Source organism: Dipteris shenzhenensis, chromosome 10 (assembly GCF_047967505.1).
Source record: "Dipteris shenzhenensis isolate YYH24624 ecotype China chromosome 10, Dip_SZ_1.0, whole genome shotgun sequence".
Classification (NCBI taxonomy): domain Eukaryota; kingdom Viridiplantae; phylum Streptophyta; class Polypodiopsida; order Gleicheniales; family Dipteridaceae; genus Dipteris; species Dipteris shenzhenensis.
In genome coordinates, this window is record NC_141605.1 from 50253836 (window position 1) to 50277060 (window position 23225).

General features: G+C 44.3%; 1 protein-coding gene across 1 annotated transcript in view; it reads left to right on the top strand.

Annotated features, from left to right (window-relative positions):
* LOC147897939 (Trimeric LpxA-like enzyme) overlaps positions 1 to 23225 on the top strand; it is a 179555-nt gene that overhangs the window by 86944 nt on the left and 69386 nt on the right. The window contains exons 9-11 of the mRNA XM_087380525.1: positions 14175 to 14429; positions 14568 to 14647; positions 14737 to 14828. Of these exons, the coding sequence (XP_087236651.1) occupies positions 14175 to 14429; positions 14568 to 14647; positions 14737 to 14828 (427 nt within the window). The remainder of the gene's footprint in view (positions 1 to 14174; positions 14430 to 14567; positions 14648 to 14736; positions 14829 to 23225) is intronic.

The following is a 23225-nucleotide window of genomic DNA, read 5'->3' on the forward strand; positions in this document are numbered from 1 at the left end:
GTGCATCATAGAGCGTTATAGTCTTAAATGCTATGGTTGGTGATGTATTTGGGCCATAATTGGCACAGATGATGGTATCCAACCAGAATTTGTTGGGCAAAGACTTACCCCTCATCATACACTTTGCCATCTTCCTTGATGTCCTATTCTTGCGTTCCATGACAGCATTTTGCTGTGGTATGTATGGCACAATAAAAAATGTATGGTGCTAAAAGATCAGCAAACTATGAGACATATAGTCACCCACCTGTTAGTGTGGAGTGTGAGAAGTTTGTATCTTCTTTCATTCTCAACCATCGCAAGAATTTGCTAAGAGCAAGTAAAGACATTTGCGTGTGAAGTCATCCACAAAAGTAACAAAGTAAGATAAACGATTGGATATATATATATATATATATATATATACACACACACACACACACACACACACATATACATACATACACGTACATACGTACGTATATACGTATACACACACACACTCTTTTTTTTTTTGTGTGGGAAGAAATCTTTTATTTCTGTAGAATAATTACATTCATAGTTACTTCAAAACGAAGTAGCTACTACTCAACTAAAGATCTCAGTATAAGCTGTATACACATCCTGATCAATCAAACGAGTCTGAAAACAATCGTAGAATGATTGTTGCAGAGATCGTTTGAAAAAAAGAAAGGATGAAAATAGTGGATCACCAAAGACTCTATGATTTCTATCCATCCATAAAGTCCATAGGGTCCAATATCGCACCCATACAAAAAATAAATCAAAACCCTGTCTCTGTGGATGAAAGCCAAACAACCAGAAAAATCTGCCAAAAGTAACAGTAGGAAAACGCTGTCGAAGCCTCTGTCTGATGAGAGCAATGAGATCAGAAGTATTTGGACAGGACCAAAAGATGTGAAACACTGATTCAATAGAGTGCGGGCATATGTGACAAACAGCTGAAGCAATATGTATGTGTGTGAGTAACTGTCCAGATGGAAAAATGCCAAGGAGAACTCGCCATAGGAAAAGCTGTTGTCGAAGAGGGACTTTGTAATGCCAAAGGAGACGCAGCCTTTTTCTCCACCACTTCATTGGACGATCCATATGCCAAACAGTATTTGCTCTGTTGGAAATCCAAGGTGGAGATAATAACACTTTATACTATACCAACGATCCAGTCGTGCCTGATAAGCGGAAAGAGCATTATGTTGAAAAGTGTAGCCCGGTGACAAAGGCTGCAATTCCTTCCAAAGGTCAACCAGATCCAAATGCAAAAGTAGTTGAGACCATGCATGCCTTTCAGGAGATAACATATGATCATGTCTGGAAGTGTTGTCTCCCTGTTGTGGAGCATTATTGAAATCCCCACATATGTAGGCATGATATCTCCACGGATATTGTTGCATAGCATCCCAAATTGCAGTTCTGTCTCGAGATGACTGAGGTGCATAAACGGAAGCAAATTCAAACACCTCTCCTCTAATAATGCATTGGAGAACAAGCCATCTGCCTTTGTTGTCATTTAATGCAATGATTGGTTGAAGCTCATGTTTGATCAGAAGGACAACCCCTGAGAAAGAGTGCTCCCCAGCATAGAAAATGTCATATCCACAGTAGTGTCCTGTCTTGCCTGCATAAATATGTTGGTTGTGCTCTTGTAATGCCACTATGTCAGGCTGAAATTTGTTGATGTACAGCCACACAAATTTCCATTTCCTACTGTCACACATGCCCTGGACATTGAGTGTAAAACATGTGATGTGAGCAGTCATATATATAGATATTTATAGTAATGTAACAATATGTACAGCAGCAAAATGTATGAGGTCAGCCTTGCATTTCTATCTCAGGGTCGAGACCTCGCCCCTGAGAAGAAGTAGTCGCCTGAGAAGAAGACAGCAAAGCAGCAACCTCTTCTTCAGGGAAGAGTGTTCTGCTGGCTGTTACTGTAGCCCATGTAATCCCAATTCTTGTATTTATCTCTGGGGTGTTTCCGCTAGAAGATGCACCATTCCAAGTGCGGGGGGGTGGAATTGTTCGAGCAGAAATAACTTTTCTTGGGCTTTGCCAGCCATCAGTTGAAGGTTGCTTTCCTTTGGGCAAGGATTGAGTAGCAGGAGGTGAATGTGAAGTGAGATTCGCATTGGTAGCTACTGGATCTTTGCCTTTATCCTGACTCCCAGAATGCTGTCTACTGCTTTTATTTTTGTTGGCAACTGGAGTAGGAGCATCTTTAGTAGGCATGTGGACTGGCAAGGTGACATGAGGCATTTTATGTTGGTTCATTGGACACTGTGAAGCCATGTGTCCAAACTTTTTGCATTCAAAACAGGCCCCTGCAAATAAACCCCATTTGAGTTTATAAAATGCGCTTCCCATGTTCACATTATTCACCGTGACTGAATAAGAGTCCGGTGTGGAATTATCAGTATCCAAGAGAATGCAAAATCTGTTTGAGTTGCCATTTGGCCGTGGTGGGCAGACCACTTTACCTAAAGAGGCTGCAATTTTAGGGAAAAGTGAGGCCATGCATTGGGGGAAATCAACAACTTCAACCCAGACTGGGCATCTGTGTCGGATTAAAGCCTGAAAGTCCCTTGTGGGAGACCATGGCAAGACATGCACCATTTGCTGCCCAAAAAAGAGAGGTGAATGTTCCAAAAGCATTTGTCTGTGAGCTCATCCACCATGATAACCTCGAAAAAGCCCCTGGCTGCGTAGTGTACTTTACGAACAAAAGAGCCAGCCAATGTGCGTGTCAGCCAGTTGCCTATCTCTGCAGCAGGTGGCATCCGGCCTGGAAAGAATAATATGACTGCATTCTTGGCATACTCTCTGACTGGATCCACAATTTCATCGACCTCAACCATGAGGCCAACTGAAGGAACCGAGTCTTTCCACTCTTTTCTCGTATCTGCAAATCCTTCATGCATTACATCATATACTAATTGAGCCTCAAGCGTGTCATGCATCGGGTCATGCTGACCCTCAACCTGCTTTTGCTTCTTGCAGGGAGCCGAGCGCTCCTTTTGAAATGTTTTTTCATATGAATACTCTGCCATGACTTGGTAAGAAAAGGAGCTTGAGAATGAAGAACCTGTAAAAGGGTGGTGAAAGCCAAAAAAACCAGTCCGAAAGGAATATCAGAGGAAGCCCACAAGAGAGAAGAGGAAGTGTATAACTGGTAAGGAGAGAGCAAAGGGATAGGTAGGATTTGGCGGAAGACACAGCTAGGGAAGACACCGGAGGGAAACCCCAAAACTAGTCTGGCTGTACGGGAAGGCTAGGTTTGTACGGAAACGTACAGACGTACGGACGCCATACGGCGGACGTACAGATGTACGGGTGCAGATTATGCAGGGTTGCTAGCGTGAAACGGAGATGCTGATGGAGGGCAAACGGACTGAAACGTACGGAGGGTGGCAGAAATGTACGGATGCACAGAATAAAGCTTCAGAAAGGAAAAAAAGGTATCGACGCACACACTCACAGGGTTAGAGCGGGATCCCACAGGTTTGGTCATACGGGCTGTCCGTACTGACGTACGGCACCTGTACGGCAGCCGTACAGGTGTACGGGCAGAAGGGGGAGCTGTACGGGGCTATCACGACCTGATCACCTCTCTCTCCCGCTCACTCTTCACACACCGCTCCTTCTCACACACACACACACACACACACACATACACACACACACACACTACACACACACACACACACACACACACACACACACACACACACAGAGTTTTTTTTAGTAAAATCCAGTGTAGTGTATTTATATTCTCATAAATTTACAAGATGGGAAGTCTCCAAAATGAGTATTCCAAAGATCAGAAACATAGAAAGAAAAGCTCTATGCAAGAAGCATGTATATCACCCTCATGGCAGGCATCATATAAGGATTACCGCAATGAGGCTCGGAAAGATTCATATGACTTGTGAATCTGCGGACCCAAGTATGCCAAATTATGCTCACTCCAGATTGTCCAAAGAGTCCAATATCTCACCCATGAGAGAAATAGTGAGTATTGAGACAAAGACCTCATAAATCTGCCAAATAACCAAAAGTGTTTCCCAAATCTGTGACTCGGGAAACGGAGCCGAAGATGATCTAAAATTCTCCCAAGGAGGTTCCTAGAACCCGGGCAGTGCCAAAGCAAATGAGGGACAGTCTCTGAAGGAGCCTGACATTCTAAACATGTGGATGGTGCAATGTGACGTTTGGCAAGTGTGATTCCCACTGACAATGTGCCTGTCATGCATCTCCAAAGAAAAAGTCTTTGTTTCAAAGGCATTTTACACTTCCATAATATCCGGAGATTCTTCCGCCACCATGAGAGGGGCTTCCTGATATGCCACAGAGTATTAGCATATTGCTGAATCCATGGAGCATGCAAGCCTGTAGGCTTTGATGGAGGTCAAGGCAGGCAGAGGAACAGGATGAGAGCATGTAGCAGAGGGTTGCAATTGCCAATCCATAAGCCTGTCTGTGCCAGCCATAGGAGGAACAGGTAGAAAATGAAGTAACAAATCAGCAATTTTTTTCCATATCGACCTATGATGCATTCCCAATGCATAGGAAGCAGTGGCCTGTGGAAAAGATAAGACATAGCCCTGATCATCTACCACATCATTGATGTATCTAATTCCCAATTTCATGAGATTATATGCCCGAACAGGTTCCTGTAAAGCAAGTGGAATGTCAAAGATGGCACTCCAATGAATACTTTCTTTCCTCATTGAGTTTGTCCCCGAGCAATTATCGGGAGCCCATTTGACCTTAGAAAGTACTTGTTTCCAATCAAGTATCAGAGCAGTAGAGAAAGGACAGCTAGGTATCTTCCCTACAAATCTCCCAATGACAACCTCCCAATGATCAGTAGTCCAATGGCCATAAGCAGATGTCCTCATGTTGACACACATGGATGCTATCATACAAGTCCATGGCTGTTGTTGACGGAAAAAAGTATGGAGCATAGTCGCCTTCCTTGCAAGTACATTATATCTTATATTGAGAACATTAAGTCCACCATGCATCCTAGGAGAGCACACCATTTCCATCTTCATCAGTCTCAATGCTTTGACAGCAGTTTTTGTCCTCCATAACAGCTCCATAGCTTGAGACATAAAGGCTGAAATATCTCTGGAGGACCAATGTAGCAAAGGCAAAAAGAATTGAACATAGGACATTACAATGGACTGTACTATTCTTAGCCTGACATGAAGTGGCCAAGTAGAGATTTTTCAATATTCCAGTTTATGTTGAAGTCTTTGGAAGATGCATTTTAACTGCTGCTTCCTGGTGATATGCCATCCTATAGGATATCCCAAATGCCTGACTACATCTTTGGAATGCACTACTTGACCTGGCCAGAGAATAGAATGCCAGTCACATTGTTTCAGGGGAAGCAATTTAGATTTGTCAAAATTGACATGCAATCCCGCTGCTAATCCATACAATGATAGTGTGGTCATAAGCATGTGAACTTCCTGAGGAGAGTTCTGTGGCATAAAGAAGGAATCATCAGCATATGCTTGTGCCAAAAAAGATGCAGCCCCAGGGATTTTAAGACCAGTCATCTGTCCTGTGTTTGTAAGATGATCAAGATACATCAAGAGGGGATGGGTCGCAATGGCATAGAAGAGAGCACTAAGAGGGCAGCCCTGTCTAACTGATCTAGCCAATGTCCATGACCGAGATAGATGACCCCCAAGAATGCACTGAGAAGTAGAGCCAGAATAAAGCCAATAAATTGCATTTGCTATCTTGGGACCAAAGCCCAACTTTGTCATGATTTGAGAGATAAAATCCCATTGAACAGTGTCAAATGCCTTAGCAATATCTACCTGCAATATGAGCACATCTTGATGCGAGTACTTAGCATATTCAATTGCAGTCAATGCATTGGAGATATTGTCATGGATTTGTCTTCGCGGCACAAACCCATACTGATGAGGATGAAGGCCCGCATTCAGTATCCCGTGAAGCCTATACACAATCATTTTGGCAATGAGTTTGAAAACTACAGGCATCAAAGTAATAGGCCTCCAATCTGACATATGGTCACACAGATGTTTTTTGGGCACAAGTTTGATTATGCCATGCTTCTAAAGGTGCGGCAAGTGATTTTCTTGCCAGGCAACATTGATCATTTGCAGAAGGACATCTTTCAAATCATCCCAAAAGGAAATATAAAATTCCACCGTAAGGCCATCCCAGCCAGGGGACTTGTATTTGCTGAGGTGGGACAATGCATTATCAAGTTCTGTGTCAGTAAAAGGTCTCTCCGATGTAAGTGCATCATCCATTTCCACTATCTCAGAAACATATTGAAGAAATTCAGTCCTCGCATCAGTCATTTGATTTGATGGGGAACTAGGAGCAGAGAACAATTTTTGAAAATAATTTTGGCATTCATCTTGGAGATAAGAGAAAGAGTGCGTCCAAGAGCCATCTAGCTTCCATGCCCTTAGAAATGAGTTTTTCTTTCGAGTAGCATGCAGGACCTGGAAGAAGGATTTTGATGAGCAGCCCTTATCCATGAGGGGCTTCATTCTTGCTCTAATCTGCCATTTGTGCAATTTCCTCTGATCATTATCAGTCAGTTTGATCGGAGCATGGGAAAGGGAATCATTTTCTGATTCAGAGAGAGGCCTTAAATGTGAAAATTCAGTCAATTGTTGTGCTGTCCTTTTTGCCCATTTAACCTCATTCCTCCATTTAGTCATATGCCAGTTTCCATACTCCCTAATGACATTCTGTATACGAGAGACAAAACTGTCCCAAGCATAATCGATGTCCTCTTGGGCATGCAAAAGCAAGGGATGAATTGCAAGTCTGATCATTTGCTGGAAATATTGATGTCGGAGATAAGCCTGATTAACATGCAGTAATCTACTGGAAAGAGGTGGCAAATCATCCAGTGGCATACCAAGTTGCAGATTTATCCATAATGGGGCATGATCTGACAAGCCCAATGAGAAATCTATGAGGAGATGAGGGCTAAAATCTGCATATTGTTGTGGGTAAAACAAATACCATCTGTCAAGTCTTGCCCAGTATGTAGCAAATGCATTATGATGAAAAGTATATCCAGGCACTGACCCCTGGAGAAGCAGCCATAAATCTTCAGCCTGCACAGAAAGAAGCATGCTATAACATTTCTGCCTTTCCGATGATAGCATATGAGATCTTGAAGTGGTGTTATCTCTCGGTAGAGGGGAATTATTAAAATCTCCACAGATAAATGCATTAGATCTCCATGGATATTTGCTTAAAGAATCCCATAAAGAAGCCCTCATGGCAGAGGTCTGGGAGGCATAGACTGATGCAAACTCAAGAATATCACCATTGACATTACATTGTATAACCATCCATCTGCCACTGCTGTCATTGAAGGCTAACTGAGGCTCCAGCTCAAGCATTAGAATTTAATGTGGAGGCGAGGGAGAGAGATAGGGGAGGAGGGAATCAAAGTTAGGAGGAATAGATCAAAGGTTAGCTGATCATTTGCTGAAAATAGTGATGTCGGAAATAAGCCTGATTAACATGCAATAATCTACTTGAAAGGGGTGGCAAATCATCCAGAGGCATGCCAAGCTGCAAATTCATCCACAATAGGGCATGATCTGACAAGCCCAATGAGAAATCTATAAGGAGATGAGGGCTAAAATGTGCAAATTGTTGTGGGTAAAACAAATACCATCTGTCAAGCCTTGCCCAGTATGTAGTAAGTGCATTATGATGAAAAGTATATCCAGGCACTAACCCTTGGAGAAGCAGCTGTAAATCTTCAGCCTGCACAGAAAGAAGCATGCTATCCGATTTCTGCCTTTCCAATGATAGCATATGAGATCTTGAAGTGGTGTTATCTCTTGGTAGAGGGGAATTATTAAAATCTCCACAAATGAATGCATTGGATCTCCATGGATATCTGCATAAAGAATCCCATAATGAAGCCCTCATGGCAGAGGTCTAGGAAGCATAGACTGATGCAAACTCAAGAATATCAACATTGACATTACATTGTATGACCATCCATCTGCCACTGCTGTCATTGAAGGCTAACTGAGGTTCCAGCTCATGTCTAACCAGTATGCATACACCTGAGTAGGTAGTGGTACCAGCATAATATATATCATAACCGCCAAAATAATCATGATGACCAGCCATGGAGTGTTGATTATGCTCTTGCAAACAAACAATATCTGGCTGCATTTTATGTACATGATTCCATAAAAGCCTCCACTTGGAGACATTGCAGAGGCTCTGTACATTGTATGTAAAGCACTTAAGTGTTTGAGGCATGAAAGAGGTATATACAAGAAGGTATCAGAATAAAACAAGACATCAGAGAGGCAAAGCCTCTGCCTGCATGGGCTGCATTCCTTCATGATCCATGAAAGACATAGCATTTTCCCCTTCTTCTGAATCACATATGGGGATGCCCTTCTTCAATACCCCCACCCAATTTTGAAGGATAGGAGCTGAAGTAGAAGCCTGTCCGGGTGAGGGAGAAGAAGCATCCCATTGACGAGATTGAAGGGGGCGTTGCTTTAATACAACCACCTTCTTAGGTTGTTGAAAACCATCCTGATCAATCCCCGCAGATTCCTTCATCTTCTCTTTTCCTTTATTTTTTTCTTTCTAGCAAGTGGCTGCACCTGATTGATTGGTTTGGCATTCTTTGCTCCATTTCTATTTGCTGTCTTAGCTTGCAAATTCTCATTCATTTCCCGTGTCTGGGGCGGCAAGGCATTGGGAGGGGGCTGATGCAAAACCATTGGGCATTCAGAGGCTAGATGCCCAAACTTGTGGCAGGCAAAACAAGCTCCTGCAAACACGCCCCACTTCAATTCAAAATACTTTTTTCCCAATTGCACTCCCTCAACTTCCACTGCAATAGAAGGAGGGGTAGGTGTATCAGTGTCCCAGAGAATGCAGAACCTGTTGCGGTTTCCCATGGGGCGTGGAGGACAAATGACCTGTCCCAAAGAAGGAGCCAGGCCAGGCAACTCTTCACGCATATAGTCCGGGAAGTTAACAACCTCAACCCATACAGGACAATGATGTCGTATAAGACTTTGATCAATCAAAGACACACACACACACACACACACACACACACACACAAGATTAACCCCCACCAATGGATGCTGTCCTCATTGGACCACACAGATCACTGTGAACCAAATGCAACTTACATGATGCACTAACAATCCACTCCCATCTTTAGGGAAAGTGACCGGTGCATTTTTCCAAATAGGCATTCACAAACATTTTTGGACAGCACATACATCTTTGGGAGATCAACAACCATATCCTGTGAATGCAATCTTACTAGGCTGCCATAGTTCAATGTCCAAAGCGCTCATGCCACGTATGAGTATCCACAGCCACAAAATCCTCGATGCAAGAGCTGGAGTGTGTGTGTCTCTTTGTCATAGGCATGAAGTCTATATAGACCTTGTGTCAACATCCTAGTGATAACAATTGCACAAATCAAGTGGCACAGCGGTAACCATCAAAGATAACTTTATATCTTGATGTAGCAATGGCTTAAATGGACGAGATTCTTTTTGATCCTTGGAACATACAAAAGATCCTGTAGAGAGACAAGTGCACCTGATGTTGCATTAAGCTCAACTGGACCAATGCCCTTCACGGCATAGGGTGCATTATTGGCACAAGTCACAATGTCCTCCCCCTTTGGTGCATGACATAGAGAAACAAATAACTTCTTGCAAGAAGTAATGTACATAGAAGCACCATTGTCAAAATACCAAGTGCTCAATGCATCTAAAACTGCCCTGTAAAAATCATGAATAGAAGGGTTGTATTGGCGTCGAATCACAAAAGCCCAATAATGGTGAGTAACATTGGCTAGTTCATCGTTCTCATGAGAAGATGAAGCATTAGTTACTGCAAGCCAAGATTTCTTCTTCTCAGATTCCATGCACTTTTGGCATTCAAAAATATCATGACTTGGTCTCCTGCAATAGTTGCATCTCTTCTTTTTCTTTTTTCCATTCTTGTTGGCATGTGAAGTACTACTTGGGTTTACCAGTAGGCTTTGATGTTTTTGTGTTGCTCTTATGATGGGTAGCAGAAAGCCTAATCACTTGAGATAGAGGCATTTTGATTAGCATGGCTTTGCTCTTCCTATAGCAATAAGGTGACCAATTGATCAAAGCTGTAATGGTTGGCATTTCCTATGGCTACTAACCTCAACATGTTTGCAAAACCTTGATATGAGTTAGGAAGTGCAATCAGGTCATGGATGCATCTAACTAACTGGCACAACCTCATCTCTCATCAATGGTGGCTAATCGCTCTTTAAAGTCTTTGATCTTAGTTAGATGGGCATCCAATATTATCCCCTTTATCCATCTTCAAATCGTGTAATTGCTTTCACAGATATGCAACCCATGTGTCTGTACAATGAGGCTAACTTCTCCCAGGCATCCTTTGTAGTCCTGCAAGACCTGATTTAAGGGATTATCATCTTCTTAATTGACAATGCTATTAAGGGATGAGCTTGAGCATCTGTACCATCCCATTTGATCTAATCCTAAGTCGGAGGCACTCGGGGAGAACTGGCAGAAGTTGAAGACAACAACATTACCACCACCCATCATGGTGGGTGCAATGGCAACATGTGCCTGTGATGGCGGTCTCACCTCAAAACCTCCAATGATGTTCCACAAATTCTCGGCTACCAAGACATGACGCATCATGTATGACCCAAGGAAGTGAGTCGAAGAAGCTCTTCTAGTCCTCCATCCATTGCTTCAAAAGAATCCCCACGAAAGTGCCAAAATTTAAGAAGGCGTTCTTCGAGTCCATCGCCACTTCGAAAGCGACATAGTTCGAGGGAAGAGGAATGATTCCAAAGCCGAGTAGATGATGACGAAGCTCGCCTACTTTCCAAAGCAAGAAGCATAGAAGAAAGTTTTCTAATATGAGTTCTTCTTCTAGCATGACTTCATACTCCTCTTTTTAAGGCTCACGCAGTAGACATCGAAGAAAACACTCAAAGACCAAGGAGACGAAGCTCAAAGGAGGAGGCAAGTCCGTTCGTTTTGTCACTTATGATGGAGCCAATGGAAAATCGGAGAAAGCTTTGAAGTTCATACGCCAATTTGATGTGGCTTTTGGTACCGAGAACTATCAAGAATTCTCCAAGCTTCAGATGTTGCACTTACATCTCATAGGCATGGCCAGTGCCTGATGTAGTGCATAGATGGTTGCTGGAAAAGCTCCTTAAAGATGGGTAGAGTTTAAGAAAGTATTATGTCGCTAGTTTCTTCCAAAACAATATGTGGACGTGGCACATATTGCACGGGAGGGCCTCCACATGGATGAAGACGAGCCTATCGAAGCCTACAACAAGAGATTTCGGGATGCATATGTGCAGGTTTTTTCTCTTCAACAGATTCTAGATGAGATACAGCTTTGGAAGTATCGGGCATGATTACCATCCAAAGTACAAGCTTTGTGAAACCTTTGAGAAAGGGAAGAAAGGGGGATCAGAAAAGAACATTGTACAAGGAGGAATGGGGAAGAAGCCGAAAAGAAAGAGTCTCAGCCATTGAAGCCGAGGGGTGAACCAAATCCCTACAAAGGAAAGTCCAAGAATAGATTGAGACTTTCTGTAAGGAAGGCAAGTGTTTTGGATGCAGGACAATGGTGCACCTCTTTGTTGATTGCCCCAAATAGTCCAAGAGCTCGAAGGAGCAGAAAATGCCGAAAGAACCGCCATAGAATTCGGCAGCAAGGGTCCTTGACGTACTAGTTAGAGCTCACAGCTTCTTCTACCTTGAAGCTCCTCATAGTTTCTTCTGGTTTGGGGTTCCTGTTTGGGTTTTTTGTAAGCTCATCTTTCTGGCAAGGTGGCCGATCCAGAGGCCAGAGAACTTTCTTTCTCATAGAGCAAAGTAATAGACTAGAACGTGTTAATTTTGTTTGACCCCAAAGCGATGGATAACTTCATCTCACACGACCTAGTGGCTAGGAATGAAGACATAAGGTTTAGAGAAATCCCTTGATGCCTGGCAGATATTCCGAGGACACTCAGTAACAGTGACTCCTCTTATTGGACTTAGGATCCGTATCTTGGATTATGTGGATTGCAAGGAATTTTTTGTCTCACCATTGGATCAGTTCGATGTAGTTTTAGGGATGCCTTGGTCTCATAGGAAAGGAGTGCATCTCACGATGCCTGAGAGGACACTTGTTTTCAGTCATAGAAACATAGAGCATAGAATTGTTGCTAAAGGAAGAGGAGAAACAATTCTGGTGTTTGTGTTGGGAAAAGTAATAAAGTCTTCGATTTTCGCTTATATGATTTATGTTAGGGAAAAAGAGAATCAATTAAAAGCTGAGTTGGATCCTTAAGGTAAAGAAAATTACGGTTTTTAGATGCTTTTAGACTTTTTTCAGATTCACTACCTCTAGAGCGGCGAGAGGATCACACCATCGAGCTCATTCCAAGGAGTGAGCCTCCAAATTGGCCACCTTATCGGGTGAGTGTAGCTTAGATCGAGGAGAGCATGGCTCATGTATAGGATTTGCTCTCAAAAGGACTTATCCGACTTGTTCCTCACCTAGTTGTTAACTGTTGGTTCAAAAGAAGGATGGGTCTTATTGTATGTGTGTTGACTATAGAGTCTCAACCAGATGATTGTCAAGAACAGGTCTCCAGACGGATTGATTTAAAAATTGGCTATCATCAGATAAGGATCCATCCCTAGGATATCCACAAGACAGGCTTTGCGGATGACCTTTGGACTATATGAGTTCTTAATCCTTATTGTTCTTGATTTACACAAGCCATTTGCGATGCATGCGAGTGTGTGTTGGAGCTGCTCTTCATCAGGATGGTCAATGAAGGTCAGAGATTGCATGATACTGAAAGGCATATGCAGGTTTATGAGGAGTTGTTGTCTGTAATTCATGCTTTAAGTATCTGGAAGCATTATCTTTTGGGAGCTGATTTCACGGTCAAGGTGGATCACCAAAGTCTCATGTATTTCTTGACCGAGACTAAGCTCTCAGAAAAGCATATAAGATGGGTAAAGTTTCTGAGTGTGCATACTCCAAGAGCTCAGAACAGAGTGGCAAATGCCCTATCTAGGATAGCCTATCATACGGACCTTCAAGACATAAAAGAGCACTATTTACAACCTAGACTTTGGGGAGATCATGAAGAATATTCAGCAAGGCCATTCAACCAACCAGTACTCCCTCAGGGATGGGTATCTAATGAAGGACAATTATTTGTACATGCTTGAGCACGCTAGCCATTTCCACAAGTATATTGTTTATCCTCTCAGCAACTTCATTTTTATGTGGCGTGTAAGACACTGTGGTTTGATGCATAGTGCCATGTTCCTTCAAATATGCCATAAGCATTTGAGGTACACTCTCCCCGACTTATTCTTCCCTTTTACGTGGTCTGAGGTCCGTTTGCTAGTTGGTTTTCAACAATGGCAACGTACTTGTTTAAGTACCGTCTCAGACGTCTCCTCACATCAATAGGAGAGTTTGCTAGCCCACAAGACATTTTCTAGAGGTTTCATAAGGGCCCATGTATGATACAGACGTGTGTTTCGAAGGAAGGCCAGGAGAACAAAATATGTGCATACTTAACATACTGCAAAAATTTGCTACATTCTTCCATATGTTTGAAAGTATGATTGGAATTAATCCCAAGACAAGAGTCTAGCTGTTTTGTTGGAATCTCTCTCTCTATGTATTTTCCTTTTTCGGGGGTAAAAGGAAGACATGCTGCTTGCCCCTCAAGTGGAAGATTACATAAAATCTGTGTTCCATATCGTACTTTTAACCTTGGGTAGGCCCAAGTATCGATAAGGTATGCTTTGTTATAGAGGCACTTTTGTCCATGAAATGAGGGTCCCAACATTCCAACATCTACATCACTATCAACAAATATTTCCTTATGAAATGACGCCTCCTGATATCTATCATATTTGGCAACATGACATAGTGAAAATGTTTACATATGTGCTAAGATGACATTATGTGGAAGGTGTGATTGCTTTTCACTGTTACCCTTTCTCCTTGGGCTGTGTCTATTTTCTTAATATTATGATTCTTTATATCACCATTCTGAATGATGATAATATGGCTTGACAATGAAGGGAGAAAAATTGTAATTATGGCAGGTGGGAGCCACAGGTGCTGGATATAGATGGTCAATGAAGGATGGAAGTCAAGACGAAGAATGTAGATACTCTATTGCTCCCATTCCGGTAGAGAAAATTAAAGAAATAAGGATGAGAGAGGAGCAGGGTGATTTGGATGATGCAGTTCAGGATGCTGGTGTGGTTTCTGGACCAGAAAACCTTTTGGATTCCGAGGATGAAGGGGATGAAGATGAAGAGGACGAAAAAACAGGAATTGCTTACTTTGACAAAGAGGTTTCACAACTACTCTCTACTGATTTCTGGTTTTCAGAATATGGGCCTCATTTTCTGTGAATTAAGCGTCCTAATAACCTTTCATATCGTCTGTTTAATTGGCTTTAGTATAAGAGGGAGTGTGAATTCAATATGCAGGTAGAAGAAACCTTTAGACGGGTCTTAGAAGGTTCTGGAGTGCAAGAAGATCATGTCATATTGGAAATCAATTCTTTGAGGTAATATTTCGTGTGCAGATAAAGAGCTGCAAAAGACCCTGAGTGAGCTTTACTTGAGTATTTAGCTTCATATCTGTCATCCTGTGCAGGTTAGCTTGCAATACTTCTTTTTCAGATTGTGCAGGGGCAATTTTCAGGGCAATAATGAATTTGGCTCTGGAAGAGCCACATAATACAACAAGTAAGTTTTGAAAGCTATTTCTGTAGACCTTCCTCTGTCTTTTGCATCTTGGTTACACATCATGGGTGGTTTGTCACTGATTTCCAGCAGATTTAAGATCGTACTTGATTCCTAGCAGATAGAAGATCATACTTTTAGTTTCTAAGAAATGTTCTACCATAAACCTTATTCTAAACACCGTTTTTTGTCTTCTTGGTTACACACCATAAGTACACTGATGCTCAGTCTGATCTTCTGAATTGGACCAAAAAATACTCCTACACACACGCATGTTCCTGGGTCTCAGCTAGATTCTCTAAGGTGTTGAGCTTGTTTTTCCTATTGCATTGCAATCTGTGAGGCCAGCTCCAAGGATTGCAAGACATTGAGCCTGGGGTCACAGCGCTTGTGGTACTGAGATGCCAGATCATGCACAGTCACTGTTCTTGTTCCCCCCATACGTTCCGTCACATTTTGGCTTGTCATCTCCTTATGAACGCTGCCTTGATCTCTGCCAGAATTGCATTGGAGGCTGAGTCGTGTAGCCGGAGGGAAGCTTTATTAGTAATACTGTGCACAAGCTTGCTCATCTAGATGACAATTGCCCCCCCTTGATGAACCACTCTGATCAAATGCAGCAGCTTCAACCTCGTCTTCTCAGCTCCCAGTGCATGATCATTGTGACTCTACCGGGCTTGTTTTGAGGGTTCAGTACCTCACACACCTTACATACCAGCTTAGCAGGATCCATTGTCACTCTTAACACTCTTCGCAGGAACTGAATGTGGGCACCGTCAAGCTATCGTGTTCGCTTCCTGACCCACAGCATGTGTGTGTGTGTGTGTGTGTGTGTGTAATGATATGTTTTGATACTTGTAATTGGATGTCCCTTTCTTTGGGACTGGCTCTTGTAATATAATGACAAACAGATTCCACAACACACATATTTACACATATATACACACATAACACACACACACTTAAAAGAAAAAAGAGTGAAAACTCTGAATGCTTTATATTACAAGATAGCTAACAAGGAAAAAAATTGGCAAACTGAAATATTACATCAAGCAAAATTATCCATATAGGACAAATATACATCCTGATCCATGCAGTGAGTTTGCAAACAATCTAACAACGATTGCTGCAAAGAACGACGGAAAAAAACAGAAGTTGAGAAAATTTGATCACCAAAGACTCTGTGGTTTCTTTCTAGAGAGTCCAGAGTGCCCAGTAACGAACCCAGCTCGTTTAGGATAGATCCCAGAAACCCAGAAAAGCTTGCCAAAGGAAGGCTGAGAGAACCGCATTCTCAATTTGTGTCGGAGTCCCAAGAAGCTCTGTGTCTTGGGGCAATGCCAAAAGATATGAGATATTGATTCCTTGGAGCTAAACACCGATGACAGATAGCTGGAGCAATACGTCTGCATGATAAAAGCTGTCCAGACGGAACAACCCCCAACAGAACATGTCATAAAAAGACCTGTTGGCGTAATGGAATCTTTGAATGCCAAATTTGTTTCAATCTCTTTTGAGTGGACGGCACAATGCCCAAATCTGATTGGCCCTGTCCAACACCCAGGGTGGTGATAACAGAACTTTATATGAAGAAGAGATTGTTATATGTGACAGCTTCAAAGGACGAATGGACGAGTATAGAGGAAGAAGAGTCCAATCTTGAAGCCTGTCTTCAAGTTCTAGAGGCGGTATGGACTGAAATGGCTGAAGCATTTGAGAAATGACTTGCCATACCGGACGATAGTGCATGCCCAAACCATATTTTGCAGCAGCCAAAGGGAAAGATAAAAGAGTGCCATCATCCTTAAGAACATCAGCAACATTGGAAATCCCTTGTGTATTAAGAAAATAAGAGCGCCGGGGCTCTTGCAGAGCCAAAGGAGGAGAAATAACCCGCGACCAATGGATGCTTTCAGCTCGCAAAGAGTTACCCTGTAAAGATTCTCTTCCATTCCATTCCAAGTGTGAAAGAATATGCTTCCAATCTAGAAACATTTGAGAAACCATAGGGCAACCTTTTATGTTGCCTTCAATGCAGCCCAAAAGAAAATCCCACTGCGTGGGTTGCTAAAAACCAAAAGCAGGAGTGGTGATGTGAACAAGTAAGGAGCGCATCATAGCAGCCCAAGGCTGATCATCTTGAAGAAACTGAAGCATCATTTTGCCTTTGTGAGCTAAAATGTGCACATGAATATTAAGAATATTCAGCCCTCCATGCAATTTGGGTGAGCATAATCTCTGTACTGGAAGTATTCGCAAACTTTTCTTGCCATGCGTTGAGTGCTAGAAAATTTCCATAATGGTGGACATAAAGGAAAATAGATGCCCTTTAGTGAAAAAAATCAATGGCAAATAAAACTGAATATAAGCCACCAAGATAGACTGAACAATGCGAAGACGGGACATGCAACGGCCAAGCGGCCAACTTCCAATATTCCAATTTTTTCTTCAATTTAGCAAGAACCCAATTATCCCAAGGCCTCTTCCCTGCTCTAGAACTCTTGGCACGTAGTTCCAAGCCCGTTTTGCTACTGTATGGTGATTCTTGCAAGTGGCATGCACCTCAAAGGTGCTTCTGGAAGCTGTACGAGCTGTTGGTGCATCTCCCTTTTAGCCTGCCTTATGGAAATGCCTTAGCCTTGCCTTGGCAGTTGGGTGCTAGTGTGCACTGGAATTGGATGCAGGTTGTCGCCAATGATTGGCTTGGACGGTGGAATTGCTAGTGAAGCAAAGTACAAGGGTGAGTCCTTGTGGGATGGAATCTTTCTCTTATGTTTTTCCCTGAACCTGCAAGTAGGTTGCTAGGTCTAGGGCTGTGTCAGCTTTGGACAGCAAGGTTTCAGTGTATGGAATTCACTACCAGTTTGTACATGGAGGATCTTCTTCTGTATTCCCAGTTGGACAGCAAAGGATTGGCACAGGTAATAGCCTCGGTAGAGCTGTGTGGCTGAGGCTAGTTGTTGGGAACAGCTCCGGGTTGTGTGCAAACTTTATGCGCCAGAGGGATTGATGCTGGACAGTGCCTAGTTTGTTTATGTGGATTCCTAGAGCAGCTTGTCAGAGAATATTTGCTGATTTGGATGTCAGCTTGCAGAGAATTTGTTTTGCTTATGGCTACCAGTTTGGCCATGGATTATGCACTTGGATTGGTGCTGGATTTTTGGATGCCTTGTGCTATGGAATTATGCATTGAGGCTGGATGCCTTTGTAAGCCAGGGATTGGTTTGTGTTGCAGGTTGTTGAATCCCTGCCAGGATAAGATTCAGTTGGTTGGTTCTAGATAAGTGCAAGGTAGTGACTGTTGTTACATTTGCCCTGTGAATAAATTGAAGAAATACTGAAAGGGGCGCCAAACATTTTGGGGCCAATCTGGTGTTGCAATCAGGGGCAATCTAGCTCTTGAATATTGTCTCAGTATGTGCTTGGCTTTGCTGGATCTATTTCTAAGTGGCTGTAATAAGTATTGAAGTGCCCTGCATTATCCCTTGAATATTGTGCTGAAATCACTGAAATTCTGAAAGCTCACCTCACAATGTTTCCGGTTCTTTTTGGGGATTCAACGTTAATATTTGATTGTTCTTGCTGTTTTCTTGGTTTGTTGTCAAGGTGCCTCCATAGGCATGGCGGGTGGGTGTGCTTGCACCCACAGCATCATCGACCACCAGCTGGGCCAGGCACCAGCTGCAAGGGCTGCGTGAAGGGAGGCTGCAGAAGCAGCAGGCACAGGAGAGAGAGAAAGAGAGAAAGATATATTAACGTCCGCAGGAGGCCTCACAAGCCTCTGGGACAAAGTACAGAATCAAGTAACTCATACAGACTGCTGTGGGCCGGGGCAAAGGGCTCACTAAGGCCCTTACTGAGTACTAAAATGCTATACTAGTACAAAATAGCAAAAAAGTAGCAAAATAGCATGAGGGTGGCATGAAAATATCAAGTGCTCAGAGCTAGAGTCCCAAGCGCATGAACCGCTATCCAGGGTCCATGGTGGCTCTCTGATGAGATGCAAAGAGCTCTCGTATCTGCATCTGTTGGGATGTCTCCCGTGGTGGTGGAGGGCGTGGTCTCCTCGAGGCGTGGTCTCCTGGATCTCTCGATCCGGTGGGCTATGTCAAGGGTGACGCCTCGCCTCGGTTGATCTCCCCTAAGGAGAGCTGAAATAGGTCGAACCTCGATCGTGTGTGCTCTGGTTGCCTGTCGCGCTGTGTACGGTCTCTGTGTCTCTCACCTAGCAGTGCTGTGTCGGCTCTCTCCACCGATCCATATATCTCTCATGTCGGCTAGCTCCTCCTCTATCCCAGAGTGCCCTGTAGCTGAGTCAAATGCATAGAAATCCGTGACCTGTCTCTGAGCTCGGTCTACCTCAGTACCCTGTGGTGCGGTGGATCCATCCTGCTGCTCTCTGATATGTCGTAGTAGTGTCTCCTTGTGTCGTCGCATCTCCATCAGGTAGATCCCAATACAGACCTGGTCCTGGAAGTGGATCAGTCGTGAGAGTAGGCCAAAGCCGTACCCCTCCTGAAAAAGGCAGTGGTAGTGCCCCCAGATCTCATATTAGGCTGGGTAGACACACAGAAAATGCTCCTCTGTCTTGACCGCCCCCATTGAGCACGACCTGCAAATCCGCTGCTCTCTGGGTATGCGTGCAGCTCTCCCTGCCTCGATCCTCAGCTGATGGGACGAGACCTGCATCTGGCAATCCTCAGTGCGTGTGAGACTCCTTTGTCCTCAGATACTGAAGTTTGATGATGAGCCCATGCTCCGATACTCTCAGAAAGTGGTCATAGTAGAGCTGGGTCTTGGTGGGGAACTCCTGGTCCCTCCCCCCAAGTGTGAGATGTGTGGAGCTAGAGGAGATCTAACCGTATGATGCGGTTAATCTCATCACGTGAGATCAACTCGGGCGGTGCATCCATGCTATACTGAAATGGGGAAGCCGATCCATCTGCATGCCGTGACTGGCAAATCATGCAGTGATGCGTGCAAACCATTCTGTACGTACCCCACTCTCTGCTAGTCGTATGGAGACTCTAGTGCTAGCCTTGGAAGTCTCTCTCAAGGTAGGTCCCAAACTCTGTGGAGGAAAGTCACTATCTGAAAAATGGTATCAACCTGGAGAGGGGTCATGGGAAACTCTGCCTGTACTATCTGATGGGGACCGAGGGCTTACTCCGAATCATCCTATAGCCCATAATCACTTGTAGCTGCTCAAATCTCCTCCATTCTGCTGCTGAAATATCACCCCCCCAAAAAGGTGCCGCATACATGGGAGTCACCCTCACTAGAGTGTTGATAGGCTAACACTTCATCGGTGGATTCTGGAACTGTGCCTGGAAGCAGTGTCGCTCTAGTCGGCAGGCCAAAGCACCATGGCCTCGTGTGAGTTGTGCTCTGGTTGTGTGGGTCATCGTGAAAACTGGCCCTGTGAAAATTGCACCCAAGTATGTGTAGGACTGCACAATCTCCACTGGCTGACCTTGGTATGTAAAGCTATGTGGGTGAAGCACTGTGTAAGAGGTGTTGAAGATCATGACCTTGGTCTTCCCAAGGTTAACCGTTAGGTCTCTCTCTCTGCAGAACACCTTCTAGGGCATCTAGATGTCTTTGTAGTCCCTCTTCCGAAGATGAGGGGAGGACTATGTCATTCAGGTATAGTAGAATCTATATCATCAAGTCTGCTAGTGGTGCTCCTTGGGTCTTTTGGAGGGCACCCTTCTACGTTTTGGCTTTATTGATGCTTGGATCAGAGGTATTTCCTCTTTGTACAGATCAGCCCACGGCCAGGTACTTATTGGTGGGGTAAGGGGTGAGAGATTTTAGATTTCGAGATCAGTCCGTCAGGGATGCCCCCTTGCTCCTTTCCTTTTTTTGTTCGTGGCCGAAGCTATGAGTATCTATGTTAGATCTCAAGCTGACATCTTTGGGCTGAGACTTTCCATCAGAAGGAAAGAGGAGCTACTTGACAGTGAGTTGGCAGATGACACAGCAGTTTACTTGGATGCCACTCCACAGACGCTCACTTCTTTCAGGACAGCATTGGATTTATTTTGCTTGGCGGCAGGGGCGCAGATAAATTGGCATAAATCCAATGGCTTTTGGATCAGTGATGAGGATACTCCAGTTTGGGGGCTTGACATAGGATTCACTTGGGTTCAGAGGGGTGTGCCTGTCAGGTATTTGGGCTTGGATATTTCTTCCACGCAGCAGTTTGCTCCCGTGTTGGAGAGCATAAGGAGGAAGCTCCTTTTTTGGAGCTCAGCCAAGCTGGATCTTGCCTCTAGAGTTGTGGTGGTCAACCAGGTCCTCTTGGCCACGGCCTGGTTTGTTTGTTCATGCTGGTGCCGTTCTAGGGACTGCATCATTCAGCTCAGGAGACCAATCAGAAACTTTCTTTGGAGTGGGCTTGATGGCACAACAAATGCCTTAGCCAGGGTGGCTTGGGAGACCCTCATCCTCCCTACACAGGAAGGGGGTCTCAATATTATTGATCCAGATTTACAGTGCAGAGCTTTACTATGCAAGATGGTGGTGCGGGGACTTATGCCCGGGCAGGAACCGTGGAAGGACTTTCTTATTAGCAGCATATAGAGGTGCACACCTTCTTTAGGAGGAGACTGGATGAGCAGTATTAGGTGGATCTTCACCACAGCACACCTCAGATCACCTTCGTCCCCTCTCATGGTTGCCAGTCTGAAAGCTTGGGCCAGTTTCAGGAGCACTCTTCGGAGGATTCCTCCTTCCTCTCGTGAAGAGATTGATAGGCAACCCATCATGTGGAATGATAGTATTTTAGATGATCATGGCAGACCACTGGGTGCCTCACTCTACATGCAGTGGTCTAGGTGGGAGAGGGGACCTGCATCATCTATGGGGTCTTGGAAAGCTTTCCGCAGGCTTCGAGAGGAGACCAAATCAAGGTTGACAGGACATCTCAGAGGGAGTGCAGGGAGGATCTTGCAGATTGAGGCAGCCCTTCCAGAGGTTTGGGTAGACCCAGATGATATGCCACTCACTTGCTCCACTTGGGCAGGTAGTTTTACGAGAGGCGGTGTTCCGCTTCAGGTTTTGGCCTTTCGAGATGCACAGGAGGATGCTTTAGTTTTTAGTGTCCAGGATGGTGGCAGATTGCTCAGGTCCACAGAGGACATCTTGCTTGAGTCTGCTTTTCAGCCTACCAGGGTTGTAGGTCTTTTGGTGCATGGATTAGATTCAGAGTGGTTTCTAGATCCAGACCCCCGGCTACTCTCTCCACCAGGTCTTGGAGGCTCTGGCTCTATGGGGGAGTTTCCATCAGGTATTTGTAGTGGGACCCCAAAGAGTGGGAGTGGATTGACGCAGGGCATCGAGAGAAGAGCATCCCCTTCTTTTGTTACACGGTCAGTAACGCCAGGAGATTTCAGCTCAGTAGTAGAGGTTGGAGACCTTCCAGAGTTCCTCATTGGGAGACATTTGATATCACTGCGGATCTGCAAAGGTGCTTCTGGAGGAAACTCTGGAAATCCTACAGGAATAGAAAGATCACTATCTTCTTTTGGCTCTCTATCCATGGTGGGATTGCAGTGAATTTTTGGAGATCCAGGTTTGGAGCCGACCCTACTTGCCCTCGTTGCCTCTCTGCTTCGGAGACTATTCAGCATGTCTTATGGGATTGCAGACAGGCGAGGATGATTTGGATGGGGGTAGCCAGGATTTTCAGTCACTTTGTCCACTCCCCATTCTTTATGACATGGGGCTCAGTGGCTTGGCTTTCTCTTACGGGGCCTCAGGTATTCTATGAGAGATTTGACTCCTCTCGGGCCATTTCGGTTCGACGTCATCAGATTGAGTCCTGCTCGTTGGATGTGGTACCACACCTTCCTTTTATAGCTGTACATGCCTCTGTGGATACTTCTTAGGAGATTCTAGCGAGCATAGCATCGTGGCATATCTGGAGAGACAGATGCACAGAGGCTTTGGAGGGTACTGAGGTTCATCCCTCGCACACATTGGCTAGTATCTGGATAGACACCGTACATACTTTGATGGCCATATGGACGAGTATGCAGGGAGACTCCCGTGCAGCCTCAGCTAGGAGGGCTTCTTTGTTCAGAGAATGGAAGGATTCTCCTTTCTTCTCTAAGACTACTACAGGGTTGAGGTGGCACTTTCAGCCTCAGCCTTGCACGGCTTCCCACCCTCATGGAGTACCACCACCATAGTACCGATACACAAGACAGGTGACCCCATGGATACTGGGAACTATCGCACTGTCATGATTGGCTACACGCTTGCCAAGATCTATGGATCGATACTAGCGAAAGAAAGAAAGAAAGTCTATTAATGTCGACTGGAGACCAAAAGGTCTATGGGACAGCAAGAAACACTCAAGTACATCTGCTTTAGGGAGGGCACATGGCAGCTCCC